Genomic DNA, 17,500 nt, shown 5'->3' on the forward strand with positions numbered 1-17,500 from the left:
AAAGAGATATTTGAAAATACCAAACAGCATTTTTCTTCTCTTACAGCTTACTTGTTTATGTTTTAAAATGGCTTTGATAGGAAAGATGCGATTTTCGTCATAGTACCACTTTAAGTGTCCTCATTACTGACTGCTACTCTTGTTTTGTTCCAGAAAAGTTACTGGAGCTCATTCAGCAAGCCCTGAGTGATATTGCGGAATCGAGGTTGCGAATGAAATAACAAGTGGCTTGTTTAGCTCGCTTTGTAAAACGAACAGAGAAAAATCGACAACCGCAAGATTAGCCTGCACTGCAGCAAAACCAAGATAATCTGAATGAGGTGACAAAGCACGTAGAAACCCGGAGAAACTCGAGCGTGCGAAAATGGCTCAATCCTGCGAACAAGGGGCGCCAGTCGTTAGCGGAAAGGAAACAATTGAAAGTTGTTTGCTAAAGAAGACGTACTTGTGATTTGCAAATTACCAAACGCGGTAACATCCTCAACTGAACTATGTCATGATGTTTTACTTTGTCAGTGTACGAATTACTTTTAAATTAAACGGAACTTCAAAATAATAGTGTTCTAGGGTAGAGTAATGCAAAAAAGTAATGAAAAACCGAATATGAACAAGGGTAGCTATAACTGAGAAACTTGTAAAGTTTGGCCAATTGTTTCAGGATGCTCCGTGAGATCCTATGGCACTTTAACGAGCTACGTCACGGTATGTGCTTCTTGAAATGTTTAGCCTAATTTTTTCAAGTTTGTCGTTTGAAATCTGTGTTAATCTTCTCAATTCTAAATCATCGTTGTTCTTTTATGGTTTATCAGCTCTTTGGTGTTTTTCTGTCCTAGTAAACTGCTATTTTTAGGTTTCCTTCAGTTTAAAGGTAATTTAACAGTTAGGGGATGCTACAGAAGACAATTAAAATGAATAAATAAATATATAAATAAATGGAAAATATGAAATTTTTCGTGTTGCTTGAAAGGCTTCTCATCTGCTCATCGGTATACGCGTTTGTTTGACCAGTGATTCAAAGTGAGCTGACTGATCTTTTTTAGGAAAACAGAATTATTGCGTTTTTGAACCTATTAGAAGTCAGATGTTTTAGCTGTTGGTAGGGTTTGAGTGCTACGTGGCAGTATTTCTGGTGGGATCTTTTTTTGAACTTTTATCTATTTTGGACTGGTTGTCTTTTTTTCTTGTCCATTACCTGAGACATTAATTAATAATTGCTAATAAATAATTGCGTTAAATCACTAAGGATGGCTGCCCAGTCTTACTAGCCCATTAACGTTATTTCGGGCAGCTATGTACTCTTTATTTTAACTTACTTTTGGTCATTTAATTTCTAGCTGAGTACAAATAAAGTTGTTGTTCTGTAATGTTTCAATTGGTTTTAATTGCTGTTCAGCATACTGTATTCTTCCACTATTTTTGCTCCCAACTAAGAGGTGGCCACGTGGTATAGGCTGCGCGCAGCGGATACAACTTGATCATCTGAGTCAAGGGTTTTTAAAATCTTCATTTGTTAGTAAAGGGGTTACTCTAAATCTCTCTTTTTGCGCGAAAATACCGCGATTATCAGTTGAGTAAGGCACGAGGGAAGTTTGGTTACGAAGTATTGGCCTTAAAATTATGGTGTTGTCACGGGCAACTTACCTCGCTGCTCGCGTCAATGTGTCAAGCAATGCCTTTCTCAGCTCGCGCTCTGAAAAACACCTTTTCTTTGACGTTGAATTAAAAGACATATCGAATGTGGGCTAGCGTAGTCTGTACTCTTATCGACAATACGCGTCATCACAGTGGTCAAAATGTTGTGGACTCACATGACGCGTATCGTTGTCGATAAGGGTACAGACCACGCTAAACCCCATTCGATTTGTTAACTGACACTGCGAGTGGAAGGGGATTATGAAGTCCTCTCACGTATACTGAGTTTTAAACCATGCCATAGCAAACACAGCCAATCAAAATACAGGAAAACAGTTGTATATTCGATGGTATTAACCCAACCTTTCCATGGTTCGCCACGCTGCATTGATTGTATATTTTATGTATTTTCTATGACATGGCATAATATTAACAAGTCATTCCACGAGCGCGGGTTGGCTATAATCATCTCATATGATCATATCCAACAGGCGCGAGTGGAATAATTGTTTTATTAAAAACGCCCCCAAAATATAGAAAACTAGACTCAAATAAAAATAAAAACGTGAAAATATTGAAGGGCCGCAGTCAGGATAAACATAGTAAAAATTTAAAAACTATCTGTGGCTAAAACGATTAAAAAATTACAAGCTTTCGACTGCCTGAACTACAGTCTCCGACGGGTAAAATGTGAATGACAAGAAGCGAAGAAAAAGAAAAAAAATTGAATAAAAATGCGTGAAATTGCGAAATAATAAAAATGCAAATAATTATGAATGTTTGTTAAACGCCGCCAAAAAACCACGCGTACACTTACCATATTTGTAGACCATGGTATAAGTAAACAATAGCCTCCTTTTTGCGCGAAAATATTAGTATGCACGGATATCTGTCCGCGGACATTATCTGTTCCCAGAAGCGAACAGTTTTCCGAGAGAAACTGTGAGCTTCAAGGAACAGATAATGTCCAAGGACAAATATCCGTACATATTTTTGCGCCAAATGGAGGCTATTGTGTTTATTATCCTTCAAATATTTTTCGCAACACGAGCAGTTTTGAAAACTGGGCAATATTCTCGGATATTCCCCAGTTTAGCAGGGGAATATTCGGTCACGTGACGTGTTTAGACCAATCACGCCCGAGCGAAAATATTTGATGGATTATAAACCATGGTATACCACTCGAAAGCGTTGCATATCTAGTATTGATAGCACGGCTTTGCTAACTTACTTATAAGTATATCTATTGCCATATATGTACGACAAATGCCAGAAAATGAAAGACAACTTACAAAGAGGAATCTCTATTATCTCAAAGACATAAACCTGAGCAGATCAAGAAAAACCCTCCAGGTCCTCTTTAACAGGACGTATGTCCTGCCATATTCAGTTCTCACAAATTAACACCAGCTAATCATATCTGCATTTTAGTGAGAACTTTGATGCGGACCAGGGTAGGGCCATTTCAATCAAATCTTGGGTAATTTTGCGAAAGCGGCGTCATTTGGCCCGGTTTCACTTCACTGAAAGGCCCTTCACCCTAGCTTGTGGTGCAGTGTAAAACATAAAAAAATTTTATCTCTTATCTCTCTTTTTTATCTCTCATAAAGCAACCTGCAGGAGTCTCGAAAAGTAAAGCAAAATGTCACGACTGTTCCTTTGATAAATCGTCGAAGTACACAGCCGAACGCCACCCAGAAACTCCATCGCTACGTGCCAATCCAAAAACGCTAAGGATACGATCTCTACAGCCGGGGAGTAATTGATTGGTACCTAGAAGACTATTCTAGAAGTATTTCAAATTGTATCCTAACAAATCAGTGAAGCGCACAATATATAACTCGATAGTACGTAGTTCTCTTCGCAGTCATACAAATTAGCAAATCGTCCAACTGTATAAAAGTTGCTCAAAAGGAATTTCAATTTCGTTACATTTACAAGACGGCTTCTCGGTCATTTTATCAGGCTTACTTCACGATTTCAAAAGCGAATGAACTGCACGCTAAGCTATAGGACTGTTTGATGACAATTTGTGAATGAGGGGAAAGCCATAACATGACTTACTTATTAATAAAACTTGTCAACTAACCAAGCAATGAAGAATATCAGTACACCACACCCTTAAAAGATGCTCTAAAACACTTCAATACCATGCGAGACTAAAACTAATAGCGGTTGATAATAAAGCAAGCGGTTGGCTACAAAAACTAAATACTGCTGTTGCCTTTATATAAATATGAAATTGTTAAAATCTTTGTTTTCGCATTTACAGTCAGGAATCTTTGGCCCAATCTTTAGCCAGCCACCGTAACAGCTTTTGAGGTCAACCGCTTCCCACAGAGTCACGTCGCCAAAAACTCCTTGGCCCTTGCACTTTCCATGCCTGTTCATGGCATCGTGTTGGCATTCCACACAGATTGGTTTCTGTGGATCGAGCTGGTCTGCCCAGGTATCTTTACAATGCGGGTGCTTAAAGAAAATCTTGTAGTTGACACAGTAGCTTGGCCTACACAAAGAAAAACGTTCTCACTGGTTAGAGAAATAGCCTGCATTACTAACTACAGGCAAGAGAGGAGCCTTGCCTATGCTGACATACAAAACTTTCCCGTAGAAAAGGTTGAGGCTACGTGCAGGTAGTGTCGCCGGTACACGATGGTGCAAGGTGGTTTGTGGACAGTCAGCCGACATTTATAAACGACAGCTTAACGGAAGAAGTATGCCGAGATATCATTTTCATTTATGAGTGCGCCTTTTGGGTACCCAAAGAGGATTGCAGGATTAGTTTAATCGCGCGTGCACAAATGACGCAAGCCACCCTAAGAAGAAACGAAAACCACTCCAGCACTTGAAAGGCGTTAAATCACTTCAGTATACGTAGCAATAGTTTCAAACTCCGTTCAAACATGTGTTTAAGACTAGCGCCAAAAAAATATGACAAAAAAAACTCGATAAACAACCGGTAAAAGAGCCCTGAATTGCTCTTGCCTTCTCGCACGCGATACATGGCGTCACATGAGCGCGCGCTTAAATAAAGGGCATGCGCAATTCAATTCTCGTCCAAGGTTGTAAAAGCCAGTCGTTTGATTGAGGATTGCTCGAAAACCTACCGTACAACCCATGATGAAATTTTCACAGTCCATTTGTAGGGTTGAATCACGTTTAGAGCCAAAATTTTAAAAAAATCTGTTTAGACAGATTTTGAGCTATTTTTGATCTCACATTTTCTTAGTTTGCGAAAAATCTGTCTTACAGATTTCTATTTTACTTTGCATGAATGTTGAAAAGGAGCCAATTTCTTCTTCCCAAAATTTTGAGGTGGAGTCATACGGGTAGATTTTAAGAAAAACGTGATTTAACCTGCTAGTCCCCAGTCTCTCCTTAGGTACTCGGTCGTTCATTTTGGCCATTTGTTGACGTTAAATTGTTCAAGTTTCACAGAGAATGGTAAAAGACTTAAGTAAACAGTAAATAGAGAAAGGAAAAACATCTTGGAACATTTGTCAAAAGAGTTAGAAGTTGGGCTGTTATAATCCATCAAAACTGTAGTAAGCCACCTTCAGCCTTACAATGGTCAGAGTGCTCTCCGCATTTCTTCTTTTGCGTTTAATCAGAAGCGGAAAGCGGAATAATCGTTACCTCTTTGGTTCCTCTGTCTTCACTTCTACTCTGGGTGCTGGTAAGATTTTTTCCCACACTGATGGAGCCCGGTCCTTCTTGTATTTGTGAGGTAGAATTCTTGCGAAACCTGAAAATTGAAATAGTGATGAGTGCGCCGATTTCTTCAAAAGTATTTTCAATAACGGACATCAGGAAAATAGTACACCTGACAGATAACATTACAACTGTTTGCTAAGTTGCGTTAAGAAATGGCCTAAATTTGGAGAAAAATAAATATCTGTTTGTGTGTTTTTATACAAACAAAAGTTTACTTCAAATTGTAACAAGACAAGAAATGGATCACTTTATACTCATTTCCTTAGAGAGAAATGGAAAATCTTTTTTTTTTTTTTTTTCAGTACAACTTTTTTTTTTGTCTTTTCAACAGCTAACATCAAATTGAAGATCTGTATTACCTAAAGTTAAAATTTTAGCAGGTATTTAGTTTTCTCCGCAGTTCTACAGAAACAAGTTTCCAACAATAAATAAAGTAATTGAGTAAATTAGTTGAAGGGCATTGCGTTAATATTCTTCCAAATATAACTTTTCGACAAGGTATTAAAAGCGATCCTGTTGATCTGATAAAGGTACTGACCAGTAAAATTCACAGTCATTCCAAAATTGCAGAAAGTTTCTGGTTCAGCTTCGAAGAAAGTACATATATCGTCACTTCTGAAACTCACCTTGTGTAATTTTGTACTAGTGAAGAGAGTGTTGTTAAGCACTTTGTACGGAAAACCTTAAAATATGATTGGAGTGGAACAAAGCAAGGTAACAGTCATGATACTGAGCCGAAAAGTTCAAATCCCTTTCCATTTGTGGATAATTACGTTACGTTGTCACGATGTTATTATAATATTAGTAGGCCGAGCTTTTTCAATAGCAAGTAGCGAATAAGAGTCTTGATTTCTTTTTCTTCACATCAAAGATGTTCTTGTCAATCAGTAACAAAGGAGAGGTTAAGAAATAACAGGGATGTATAAAACAAGTTAGGTATAGAGTGTGGAAGGCCTGCCCATGGAAGAATTTTGATTTAACTGTTTTTCTTTGAAAAATAGTCCGAAAGGGTCGTTATTGTTTTAATGAAATAAAAGATCATCTATGTAAATAATTTCAGATTCAAAATAATTTACGTAATAAATAGGCTTTTTATCTATTCGCAATTATTTATTATCTCAAACTGCGTGGTCAATTCCTTTCTGAAGCAAAGGTTTCATGGAACTGTTATCCAGCACCAAAAGTTCGTGGTAACATTGGGAAGAAATCGTGTTGTTGTTAAAATCATAGTTCAACTGTTATAAATAACAGACCTCCTAAGGGCTTTTAATCGGTGTTTTATGTACTTCTACCATGTCTACCAAAACCCCCCAAAAAACAATTTGAACCAGTATTATTGTTCAAGGTTCATGATTTTATAAAACGTTTTAATCCAGGGAAGGAGGTGAAGGAAGTCTGAGCATGAGCCAAAACAAAGAACACCCGTTCTTAACTGTAAAAGCGTTGTCAAAATCAACGAAATCATCAGACCTGGACTGGTTTCTTCTACAATATAACCATTATAGATAGATCAAATTGTTTTACCCGTAAAGCGATCTTTGACGTATCCTGTCTGGTTATCATGAATAACAAGCAGGAACACATTTTTATTTTATGGAGCGATTACTTTGAACAAATTTTCTTGCGCAAGGGAAACTGGACGCTTATTTTCAAGAAATGAGCGATTTCAATGAGTGATTACTCTTTTGAGAAAATTTTACTTTTTTAAAAACTATGACCTTTGCAACTCTGTACCAAATGCTTACCTAATTCTCTTCCTCCACATTGAGTTCTGAAACATCCTCTGTTTTCAATGAGCGGAGGACATTCCCTTCCACCATTCATTGGACGAAACGCGACAGTTCGAGTCCTCTGACTGACACCTACACCACAGCGAGGGCTACAAGGTCCCCAGTCAGACCAGGGAGAAACCTCACAGTCTCGCTTTACTGTCAGGAGAAAGGAAAAGAACTGTTAAAACCTATCGATAATAGTTCAATGAGTGTTCTACAAGAGATTTGTAACCGAATTTACACTCGGTTCAGAGGAACTCGGCTCGTTTTTATCTCGTAAAAAAAGGCGAGGCTCCCTGGATTTCCTATTTGTTACACCATTGAGAAATAAGTCGGTGGGTGTTGCACTACCAAATTATAGACTTTTCTTCGCAGCGAGTAATGTACCCAAAGCCATATTACCTCTCTTTCTTAATCGTAACATTTCATTTAGCTACAGCCAAATCCCTGATAATACTTTACTCGAATGGAACAAATGTATCGCGTGCCATCTAATGATTGATGACCCATTGTTTCAAATTATTTTACAGCAAATTAACTGAAGCTACAACGCAGAATTCAAGTACATCAAAAGAAATCTGTTGTGGATAAAAGCGCTGGAGGGGTTGAAGGCAGGAAGAAGCCTGTGTTTTGCGTAGGAATGACCAGTAAATCTAAGCAACTTGAACTTATGACAACACTGAACACAAAGAACTTCTACCTTATTACATGAAATTTTCGCGACACGTTAATTTCGCGATTTTGAGGTTCGCATATTTCATCATCATCGTCATTAAACCCTTTCGCTCCCAGTGGAGTATAGGTCCACGGAAACCATTGCTCGCCATCTTGGTCTGTTTTGGGCTATCCTTTCAAGCTGCAACCAGGTGTAGCCTGCTTTGCTCGCCTCGTCATCTACCGTCCTCCTCCAGCTGTTTCTGGGACGGCCTCGGCTCCTCTTCCCCTTTGGGTTCCATCTCAGTGCCTGCTTGATGACATTGCAGTTAGTTTTCCTCAGGGTGTGCCCAATCCAACCCCACTTTCGCCTTCTTATCTGAATGTTCCTGACGTTCCACGTGCCAAGTAGTGTGGTTGTCTTTGGGGTAAGGAGAGGGGTCGGCATCGCTGCTTCCCTTTGGCTTTCACATCGGTGCGTCATACTAGCCCCCGAAGGGGCGTTCTCTCCTCCAAAGACAGATGTGATTTTGTGCATGTTTCCCATGGTTTCTGTAATCCTTGATATCCATTTGATGGGTGATTAGCCCTTCAAACTTCACCAGAGCCCCGTTAGCCAGGCGTTTTCAGGGTTCCGTGCAGGCCTTCATGGCTACCGTAGCGGCCCGGAGGAACGAATCCTCCACCATACTTCGCCCTGGACGGCAATCCCCTACTTTCCTGTTACCAGCTACCAGCATATTTCGCGACACCTTAATTTCGCGATTTTGCGAAAAGTTTTCATTTTGACTCACTTTAATTTCGCGATTTTGAGTGAGACACACTTTATTTCTTTGTCAATGTTATTTAACATGTCCCTGAATTTGATCGAACAACTTAACCAACAATGTCCAAATAAACAGAAACGCAACTGATTATGTAAACAGTAACAAGAAAGATGTTCTCACAGTGTCTACAAGGCACGGTTTGTAGCTCATGCTTAAGTCACGTTTTCAGTGGTCAATTGACCTCATTATCCATGTACATTAAATATTCAGACTCCAAAGAGAAAATGTTGCCTTTCAGTTTCCTGACTGATGCTGTTTAATTGTTTGCGTAAATGTCTTGATACGGATCAACAGGCGGTAACACTTCTTTTCCAGAGGCGACAGTAAGAATGGAGGCATGTACCAAGAACGTTGAAGCAATTGAAATTTAAGCAACTGGTGGAACAGCACTACAAGGAGCAAGTAACTGGACAATTTGAGGATTATACAAAAGAAGTGCTACCTGGAGTGGAGACGTAAAGCAGTAGTGATGAAGAGGACCCGGCAGAACATTACCACAGAATAGTTCAAAATGATTGTTATAAACGTGTGTAATGGTAATAAAGTCGCTCTTTTAATTATTGACATAATGTGAGTCACTTAACTTTCGCGTCATGTTAATTTCGCGATTTTTTTAAATCACTAAACTCGCGAAATTAACGTGTCGCGAAAATTTCATGTAATAAGGTAATTAAAAATTAGAAGTAAGAGCCGGAGACTTGAAACAATTTCTGACACTGCTATGGTGTGTGCCGCATAAGAGGATTCTTTTAAACTCCAGAATCCCTATTAACATGACGGTCTGTACATACTCAGACACTAAGTCGTGAATGTCAGGTTCTGGGGTAGCCTACAAACAGATTCCCGCCTGTTGCCCTAAGTCGAATTTTGCAGAGTATGGTCAATGTTCAAAACGTTAATTTATCACTGTAATTTCTTCCAGAACATCCATACAAAAACAAATAGTCATCCATATTAGTGCCGAAAAAACAATTCATTGCACATACATTGAATTGTACTACTTGCTTGGACCTGGTCCGTCATTAATGTTGGCATGACAACAACAGAGTTATTCAAGCCTTTTGACGCAGTAGTCTTAACATATTTGACCTTATGATTGATGACTGAAAGCCAAGAAAATAGCTCGATCAATCCGTAAAGTATTATATTCATTACTGTTCAAACCGCGAATAAAGCAGAATTCTATTCATTTCGCCTAAGAGGATTTGCGGTGTTGATGCCAAAGGACAAAACACTGAGAGAGAAATTTATTAAATGAATCATCGGAGACCGACAACTTCTACAACTACCCGTATGATGTTATTTTTGTGGCAAACATTCGCCGAAGAACAGTACGTGAAGACTCGAAAGAGTGTTTATTTTTATCTTTCACCGAGAATCGTCTTGATCCGTGCCCGTGTTTTGACGTGACAAATCTTCATCAACACTACACATCTGTCAAAGTTGACGTAATTAGCAGATTGAATTTTAAAATCAACGTTTTATAAAGTAATCCAAGACACGTCACCACCTTTGAAATGGAATCCATGTGTTATCCACCGGGACAAACAGAACAGCAGCAAGCGTTCTTAAGCGGGTGGGGGTTGGGGGGGGGGGTGGGGGGGGGAGTCCTCGTCAGAGAGGACGCTTACTGAAGAGGCTGGAATGATTGCTGTTAAGAGACTCATTTTCTTGTTAAATTTCTCCTTAAAAAATAAAGTCGTAATGGAGGTAATCGGTCAAAACAGATTTCGAACGTTTCTTGATACGAACCAAAAACCTCAAAGGGGCATACCGTATATACTCGATCAATCACGAAAAATTAATAAACGCCGCGGCGTTTAATCGAGTAAATACGGTAATTTAAATCTGTTTCAACGACAAAAAGAATAAAATCTGCAACAGTATGGGCAAATCCATAGAATGTTTGTGTCAATTTCGCATTTCAGGTACCTGAAGGTGGTGTTACAAACGACTAGTCACTGGGTGAAACTCCATATTGAATTATTTACCTCCCTGGAGGGGGGCTCCAATATAAAAGTGAAGGAGGTGCCCGTCGTACCTTTTAGGGAATTCGTGTTTTGGTACCTCTTAGGGTGTTAACATCGAGAATGACCCGCGCTGACACCCGCGCTGACACCCGCGCTGACACCCGCGCTGACACCCGCGCTAGAGTTTAGAGAATTGAGCCAGAAAATGAAACAGGAACTACTGTATTTATTATTTATCTTTTGTAACGTTTCATTTGAAAATAGCCACTTTGATTAGGACACAGATTTTTGACAATGTTTTCAAAAATCTTTACACGTAGAATCTCAATGAATTGTCTCAATTGCTACCTTAAAAAACTGTCACTACCTCGTGAACATGAATGTGGCCACGCCCACAAAACGAGATTTTGGTTCCTTTTAGGGGTTCTTTTGAAAATTTCTGACGGGCATCCCGTCACCTGGATATGAGAGTCCCCGGCCCCCTGGGATTTAATCAACGGAAATCATTTTAGTGGTGTGGGAGTAGCAGGTCCATTCAGGCTCGACTTCTCGATGAATGCCGACTTTTCGGCCGACACATTTTCAGAGCCGTGAAAATATGAAAACTGAGAGAACTGTCAAAGCGACTGAGCTTTTCAGGCCTCCTAGGAATTTGGAAAATCCTCTTTGAGAGGAGCGCATCTGGGAAAACAAAAACTGCTCATTGATTTGCATTGAAAGATTTAACTTTGCAATTTGATATGCAACGACAGTGATCTAGGGAGAGTTTAAATTAAAGAAGCTGGGGTTATTTTACCAAAAGAAAAGTATGTTGTCAACGTCGACGACTGTGTCTAATTAGTGAAAGTGTCTCGAACTTACTGCTTGAATAACAGGCTTGTTCCTAAGTGGTAGCATTAACAAAACAAAATCATGCGCCTAACAAATTTTAAATAGTACAAGAAGCGGCCAATCTCTGAGACAATTTCTTTATTATGTGTGACGACAAACTGAATGGAAAAAAGTCTGAATTTGATAACAGGTAGGGCGTTTGGCATATACCTCACTTCACTCTCCATGGTAAATTATTTCCAAAGCTTGTTAAATAATTTTTTACCTTCTATTTCGGGTGCTTGTCGTTTCAATAAGATTACAGATCAGTGGCGGCACACTTGAGACGGGCCACTTCAGTGTGCTTGGTAAATGTCCTCAAATCATCCACCCTGGTTCGGAATGTTCATTTCAAATATAAACTGCTCATGCTTTACCATAAACAAAGGTTTAAGACATCGCAAAAACAAAAACAGATCCGCTTATAAGACGTATAAGGACTTCTATGTAACAATGCCTGTGACGTTTGTTAAAAGTTAAAATACCATTTTTTTTTTTCAGATCATTCTACCGTCATTAAAATCTTGAATGGAAAGTGACAAGGTCAAGGTCCCGAGTGAGCTTAAAATCTAAAACGTCTAATTTTGGAAGTATTCAGTTATCCGTCACGAAATCATAAGTAGTTGGTTTCTGTACTCGACAACATTCACTGAACAGATGTACCACTCCATTAAACAAGTCAAATTAGTTTCTTTTCATTGTTCTTATGTCTTACCAGACTACTGTTTCCTTATGATTCTAGTTTCGTATAGCTAATCGAAGTTAGTATCAAGATACTTTCTGAGAACAATATATTCAAGGACATTTGTGTCTCTTGACAGACTTCGGAAAACACGTAGGCCAACTGCAGGTACTTAGGCAAACATTTCTCTTTCAGTAAGTTAAAGGCTACCTGTTCTAGGTACACACGCTGTCTTATAAGGCTGACTGTTCGCCTGCACATGACTGTTACTTATACCAAGAGAAACTACCAGCAAATAAACGATTAGCAAAAAATGACGACTATGTTTCCCGAATACCAGTGACTGCACTGAAAATACACTGGATTTGTTTTTATGTTCACGAAGTGACCCGGACGAAGATAAAACGTCGATGAAATGGAAAAGAACCAGCAACTTCTAAACGGTTTATGGGAAAGAAAATCGGTCCTATTGAGTATTCAAGGATATTTACTAACAATAAGCTGATGAAGTGATGTATGCAGATTCGATTAAGGTACAGTGTCCGCTGAAATCCTACTTTAGATGATTGTGTGTGTGCATACAATAGACAGCTTAATTGTGAGCGTGTCCGTGGCCAGTTTAACACCACCAAGCCTCAGGAAGCCGGGTTATCGCGGTGTATTTTAGGTTTTCCACCAGAAAACACGTACTCCATGCATGAGGTCTGCAGCTTCCTCTCCGCATCAGTAACAACTACCCTCTGGGCTTATTATCTACCGAACATTTTCTTTTGTTTCCATCTGAAAAAAGAAATTCAAGCCGCCTACGTACCACGCTCACTATAAACTTCTGTCTACGTACTAAAGTCACGCTTTAGATTTGATTGATTAGGAGAACAACCATAAGTATCAAGATTAGATCCTTCAATAAAAACTGACAATATTGACTCGCGGCCAAGTTCGACTGCCGACAAAACACAGTGAAAAGAATCAAAGCACTGTGGACGTAAAACAGAAAAACACAAAATGCAGTCACAGGTGTCTAGTAGTGCAGTGTGAAATTATCTCGAGTTTACTTGCGCGTAACTAGCATGAACCCTCAGTATCTTTACGAGTAGGAATGTTTCAAGGTGACAAGGGTGAAACACGAATGGAGAAAACATCTACGCCGCACTTACCATTTCCCAAACCACAAGGCTCCTTTACGTCTTCGAAGTCGATACAACAGTCCCCAGCCGTCTCGCAGAATTCATCACAGAAGCACAGAGTGTTGTGAACGAAGTCTTCCATTCCACAACTGCTGTTTCGTCCCTCACAGCAATGCAAAAATCCTCCAGTTTCTCTCTGATCACAGCACTGTACTGGACCTCCCTCTTCATTTTGAACGCAGGCGCCATAAGCCAAAGCGAAAAACAAAAAATTAAGCGCTATGACGAACACCATTGAAGCCTGATGTTTGTCCGTGTACTCCATTGCGGCAAATCGTGTCCTTACTCGCGCTCGAGCCGGACGTCTGGAACAAACTCTCAGCGCCCGTTGTATTCTTTAACCTCGAAATACGTAGATCGGGGGATGACTCGAGTCACGCCGGAAGTTTCAAATAATTGCCCTTTTGCTTGGCAGTGTGTCAAATTGCCAAGATCAGGAAATATGTTATATATATGGGGCAAATGCCTTGTGGGCGCACAGTGGGTTGACAGCGAAAGAAAGCTAGCTGACAGATCTAAAAGATATACAAAAGCTTTATATAAACCAGGCCAATGAAGCCCAAGTATATCGTTTGATTTTCTGCTAAGATTACCTTGGTCACTGTTTTCTCAACAAACTACGGATTGTTTTAACTGGGCGGGAAATAAAGGAATTTTGGTTATGTCCGCGCTGTGTGAAACCCCTTTGTAACGCGGTTTCAAAAGGCCATTTAGGAATTTTAGTCCTTAAGATCCGACTACGATGGAATAAAGGGGTAGCCACAAATCGGCTTCCTCAACAATCCGGCTGGATTTAAAATACATTACATTTTCTAGTCAGTTATTCGAGCAGTAGACCGGGCCCGCTTTCCTGGATTCTGCGAAGATTGTTTGAGAACGAAACAAAGTTATCTACAAATCGTACAAAGATAATTCATTAAGCAACCCATTGTTTAAAGAACTGACGAGAAATGAGACCAAAACAAAAGGCGGGCTTTCTGTTGCAATTTGTTAAAAAGCGGTCTCGCCAAGAGATCAAGTAGATACTCTTTACACGCAGGAAACTTCGTTAAGCCCGGAAGTCAGGTTGTTTTACCATTTTTTAGTCTTGAATATATATAGAGTTACTTTTTCCTAAAAGCGAGTTTAAAAATCATGGAGATTAAAATAGCGTTTGTGTTATCACATTTTATTGCTGTTTAGATGGAGCGCATTTTAAATGTGAAATTGCTCACTACATCTTATGAAAATCTTTAGGCTACGCGCGAAATTGCGTACAAAATAAAACCCGTGCTAAAATGAAGCCCCATTTGTGCAATCCATGCACAATTTATAGCGCTTAAAAATCAGTCACTAGTATTTGGTTCTTAAAATTCTTCATGGGTCCTATTGGCCGAAATCCTTATTTTTTATTGTTCGTTGAGTGAGAAGCGAAAAACAGTAAAGCGAAAGAAAAAGCCGCATGAAGAGGAAAAGAGGGACTTGTTGTAGTGTACCTGATTCAGTCGGATGGACGCCAGGTAGTTTGTGAAAACAACGGTGATTGTAACGGCCTTCTACTTATCGCTCAACGGAAAAGTGACAGACTGCCAGCCTGGCTGCATACCACTTAATAGAGAGCGGTTGGTAAGAATACTTGTTTCACGTTTCCAATGTTTTCTCTTTACTCGGGATGGAAAAAAAAAACAAAGAAAACACAAAGTTGTGCCCATCTTCTTCTCGTCTATGCTTACTTGCATAATTAATACGCTTAGTATAACATCTTCGTGGGTGTAACTGTGGTTTCAGTTATGAACCATGAACATGTAGCGAAGGACAAAGGACAAAAACCCGTTGTCATTTCATCATGTTGCTAGAACTGTCTTTTTCTGATTTTACAAAAGCGGGAGTTTGATTTCCGAAACCGCAAAGGCGTACCATTTCCTGTCCGATGAATTTCTTTTGGCCTTTCAGCAACTGAAAAGAAATGCAAAATGAAGATTTAATTATTTGTATAGAGTATGAACTTCAGTTGAGTTTTACATCTAACTCCCTCGCTACGCATGGTTTCGTCCATTTTTGCCTTGTGACCAAAGTCACGTGGACACGAGGTTATAGAGTGAGTTCGGAAATGTCAAGCTATGGAACGCCAGAACTGTCTTATGATACTTTTTTTTTATTATATTGGGTGGTTATGTCATTATATTTAGTACTTATGTTATTATATTCGGTGATTAACTCATTATACTCGGTGCTTATTCCATTATACTCGGTGCTTAGGGACCGTTCATTTTTTATGAGGGAGGGGGGGCTGGTGGGATTTGGGGGAAGCACCATTTAAAAATCGCATGACCCCCCCTCAGCTTACCAATTTTTTTCGCATGGCCCCCCCCTTATAGCGCTCATTTTTTGGGATGACCCCCCCCCCCACAAAAAAATTGAACAAACAATATTTAGATTTCAACTTTTTTAATATTTCTCTATTATCCCCCTACTTCACGTTATTGTGCTCACTATGAAGACAATATTGACAATCCCTCTACTACAGAGAGCTGTTGTTTAAAAAACAAATCAAAAGAAAGAGAAGTCAATTTCGGATCTCCTAGTTATGGCTCGCCCTGAGCGTGTGGCATTTGGCCTCTCATTGGCATCTTTCTCATCCGAATTGATGAATGCAAGAATGACATCACTTGAGTCATCTTCTCCCCCAGAGTCAATGGCATCACTGTCATACTCATCATTGTCACTTTCATCCGTTTCACTGCTGTCAGCACTTGCCCTGTTGTCATTTTGGGTCAATGTCCTTGCATTTCTCAGTGTTGGCTGGCCAGCTCTGAGAGGACTCTTCTGCTGCAAACACGAATGTCTTATAATTGCCTTTACTTTCTCACTCTTGTTGCTTTTCAAATGCTGCTTTAGCCCGTGGTGGTTCAAGTACTTGTTTAGTTCTGGAACACGTAGCTTTTTAAGCTTGGTTAGATCTTCGCACAACTCAGTCCAAGGATAATCCTCATATGATTTATCTTTTGCGTCCCTACTTAACTTTGCCTTTTCTTCTGCTCTCTTTTTCCTTTTAAATTCCAGCACTTCAAGATGCTGAAGATAATCCACCACAAACTTTGATTTGACAATAAACTTATCTGCAAATAGAGCAACGCTCTCTGGGTCAGATAAAACCAGCCTGCCACTTCCATGCTCTTTCTTCGCTTGGACCCTCGGCTGCCAGTCATCTGGATCACACCCTTCTTTTGGGGTCTTCTGGTAGGAGAGGTAGTGGTATTCCGGTAGGCAGGAATGGTCAGGAACTGGTTTAGGGTATCTTTCTATGGGTGGTCCAGTCCATTTACAACAAAAAGAACAAATTTCTCCTACCTTTTCTTGACAGGACAACTTTAGAAACTCCCTGTTGTTCTCCCCCTCCTCATAGTGCTCATTCATAAACTTCTCAATCTTACGGAAGTAACAGTGGCCTGGAACAGAGTCTTTCCTTGCTCCTGCATTGTGATACTGAACCAAGTACGAAGTGTTGTGAAAAAACTGGAAATCTGTTGATGTGTTGTGTAAAACACATTCTTACATTTAATTTACAGATGTCTTTATTTGGAAGGTTTTTACCTCTACTCTAGTGACAGGCATGTATGAATGTTGCCCTGTGCAGGTAAAACAGAAAGCTGTTGAAGTACAAGAAGATGAGCCGGTAAGTGTTAATTTCTTGTCAGTGTTCCAATTTTTATCTGGACATTAAAAACGCATGTATGCTTCACTTTTATAATGAGAAACGTCTGTATTTTCCTATTGTAAAGATAGCACCTAAAACTGTTTGAACATTTTTAAAATAGTATGTGTCTTTTAATATATCGTTTGACTTAGGTCTACATTTCACTACACGAATACAACATTAAATGGTTACACGAACCATGATCATTCGATAATATCAGTCCAATATAATAAATAAAAAAATCGTCTTTCCTTTTCTGGTAGGTCACTAGTTCCTCCTCTGCTGATGATACAACCATACCTCAGGGTCTCCGGAAAACAAGCCTTGGCTATATTGTTAATCCAATCGGGAAAAGAGCGCATTACTACATGAGCATCATGAAAGAGGCTCATTCCAAAATGCGCAATAATGGCGAAAGCGACGAGTCATTTAAGAAAAGGTTTACAGCTGAACGATCCAGGCAGTTTGACATCTTACAAGCAAAAGAAGCAATCTTTCTAAGTGCGGATGGCTGTT

The 17,500-nt window shown here is 39.5% G+C and overlaps 4 protein-coding genes across 6 annotated transcripts in view; 2 read left to right on the top strand and 2 right to left on the bottom strand.

Annotated features, from left to right (window-relative positions):
• LOC145462492 (mediator of RNA polymerase II transcription subunit 21-like) overlaps positions 1-1,328 on the top strand; it is an 8,930-nt gene extending 7,602 nt beyond the window's left edge. For both annotated transcript variants that reach the window (XM_081446028.1, XM_081446029.1), the window contains one exon: positions 154-1,328. In XM_081446028.1, the coding sequence (XP_081302154.1) occupies positions 154-221 (68 nt within the window). In that variant the 3' untranslated portion in view covers positions 222-1,328. The remainder of the gene's footprint in view (positions 1-153) is intronic.
• LOC145462463 (somatomedin-B and thrombospondin type-1 domain-containing protein-like) lies at positions 451-13,573 on the bottom strand. The gene is made up of 4 exons (XM_081445994.1): positions 13,279-13,573; positions 7,092-7,274; positions 5,269-5,377; positions 451-4,138 (listed from the first exon to the last, which is right to left on the bottom strand). The coding sequence occupies exons 1-4, from the start codon at positions 13,571-13,573 to the stop codon at positions 3,859-3,861; spliced, it is 867 nt and encodes a 288-aa protein (XP_081302120.1). The 3' UTR covers positions 451-3,858.
• Positions 13,574-15,154: 1,581 nt separating this feature from the next.
• The window catches only part of LOC145462476 (corrinoid adenosyltransferase MMAB-like), a 35,843-nt gene continuing 33,497 nt past the window's right edge, over positions 15,155-17,500 (bottom strand). For both annotated transcript variants that reach the window (XM_081446013.1, XM_081446014.1), the window contains one exon: positions 15,155-15,243. The gene's annotated coding sequence lies outside the window, so the exon portion shown is untranslated. The remainder of the gene's footprint in view (positions 15,244-17,500) is intronic.
• Positions 16,901-17,500, top strand: part of LOC145462243 (uncharacterized) — a 5,167-nt gene continuing 4,567 nt past the window's right edge. Inside the window, exons 1-2 of the mRNA XM_081445747.1 lie at positions 16,901-16,963; positions 17,248-17,500. The exon at positions 17,248-17,500 is cut by the window's right edge and continues 354 nt beyond it. Of these exons, the coding sequence (XP_081301873.1) occupies positions 16,901-16,963; positions 17,248-17,500 (316 nt within the window). The remainder of the gene's footprint in view (positions 16,964-17,247) is intronic.

The sequence above is a fragment of the Orbicella franksi genome, chromosome 12, assembly GCF_964199315.1.
Source record: "Orbicella franksi chromosome 12, jaOrbFran1.1, whole genome shotgun sequence".
NCBI classification, from domain to species: domain Eukaryota; kingdom Metazoa; phylum Cnidaria; class Anthozoa; order Scleractinia; family Merulinidae; genus Orbicella; species Orbicella franksi.

What these genes read in the sequence shown, in the direction of transcription:
- LOC145462463 (XM_081445994.1), bottom strand. Translation starts at nt 13,573, where the DNA reads ATGGAGTACACGGACAAACATCAGGCTTCAATGGTGTTCGTCATAGCG. An exon ending in GCCTTGTGGTTTGGGAAATG is followed by an intron (nt 7,275 to 13,278) that starts GTAAGTGCGGCG and finishes TTCTCCTGACAG; the next exon opens with TAAAGCGAGACTGTGAGGTT. An exon ending in AAGACAGAGGAACCAAAGAG is followed by an intron (nt 4,139 to 5,268) that starts GTAACGATTATT and finishes TTCTTTGTGTAG; the next exon opens with GCCAAGCTACTGTGTCAACT.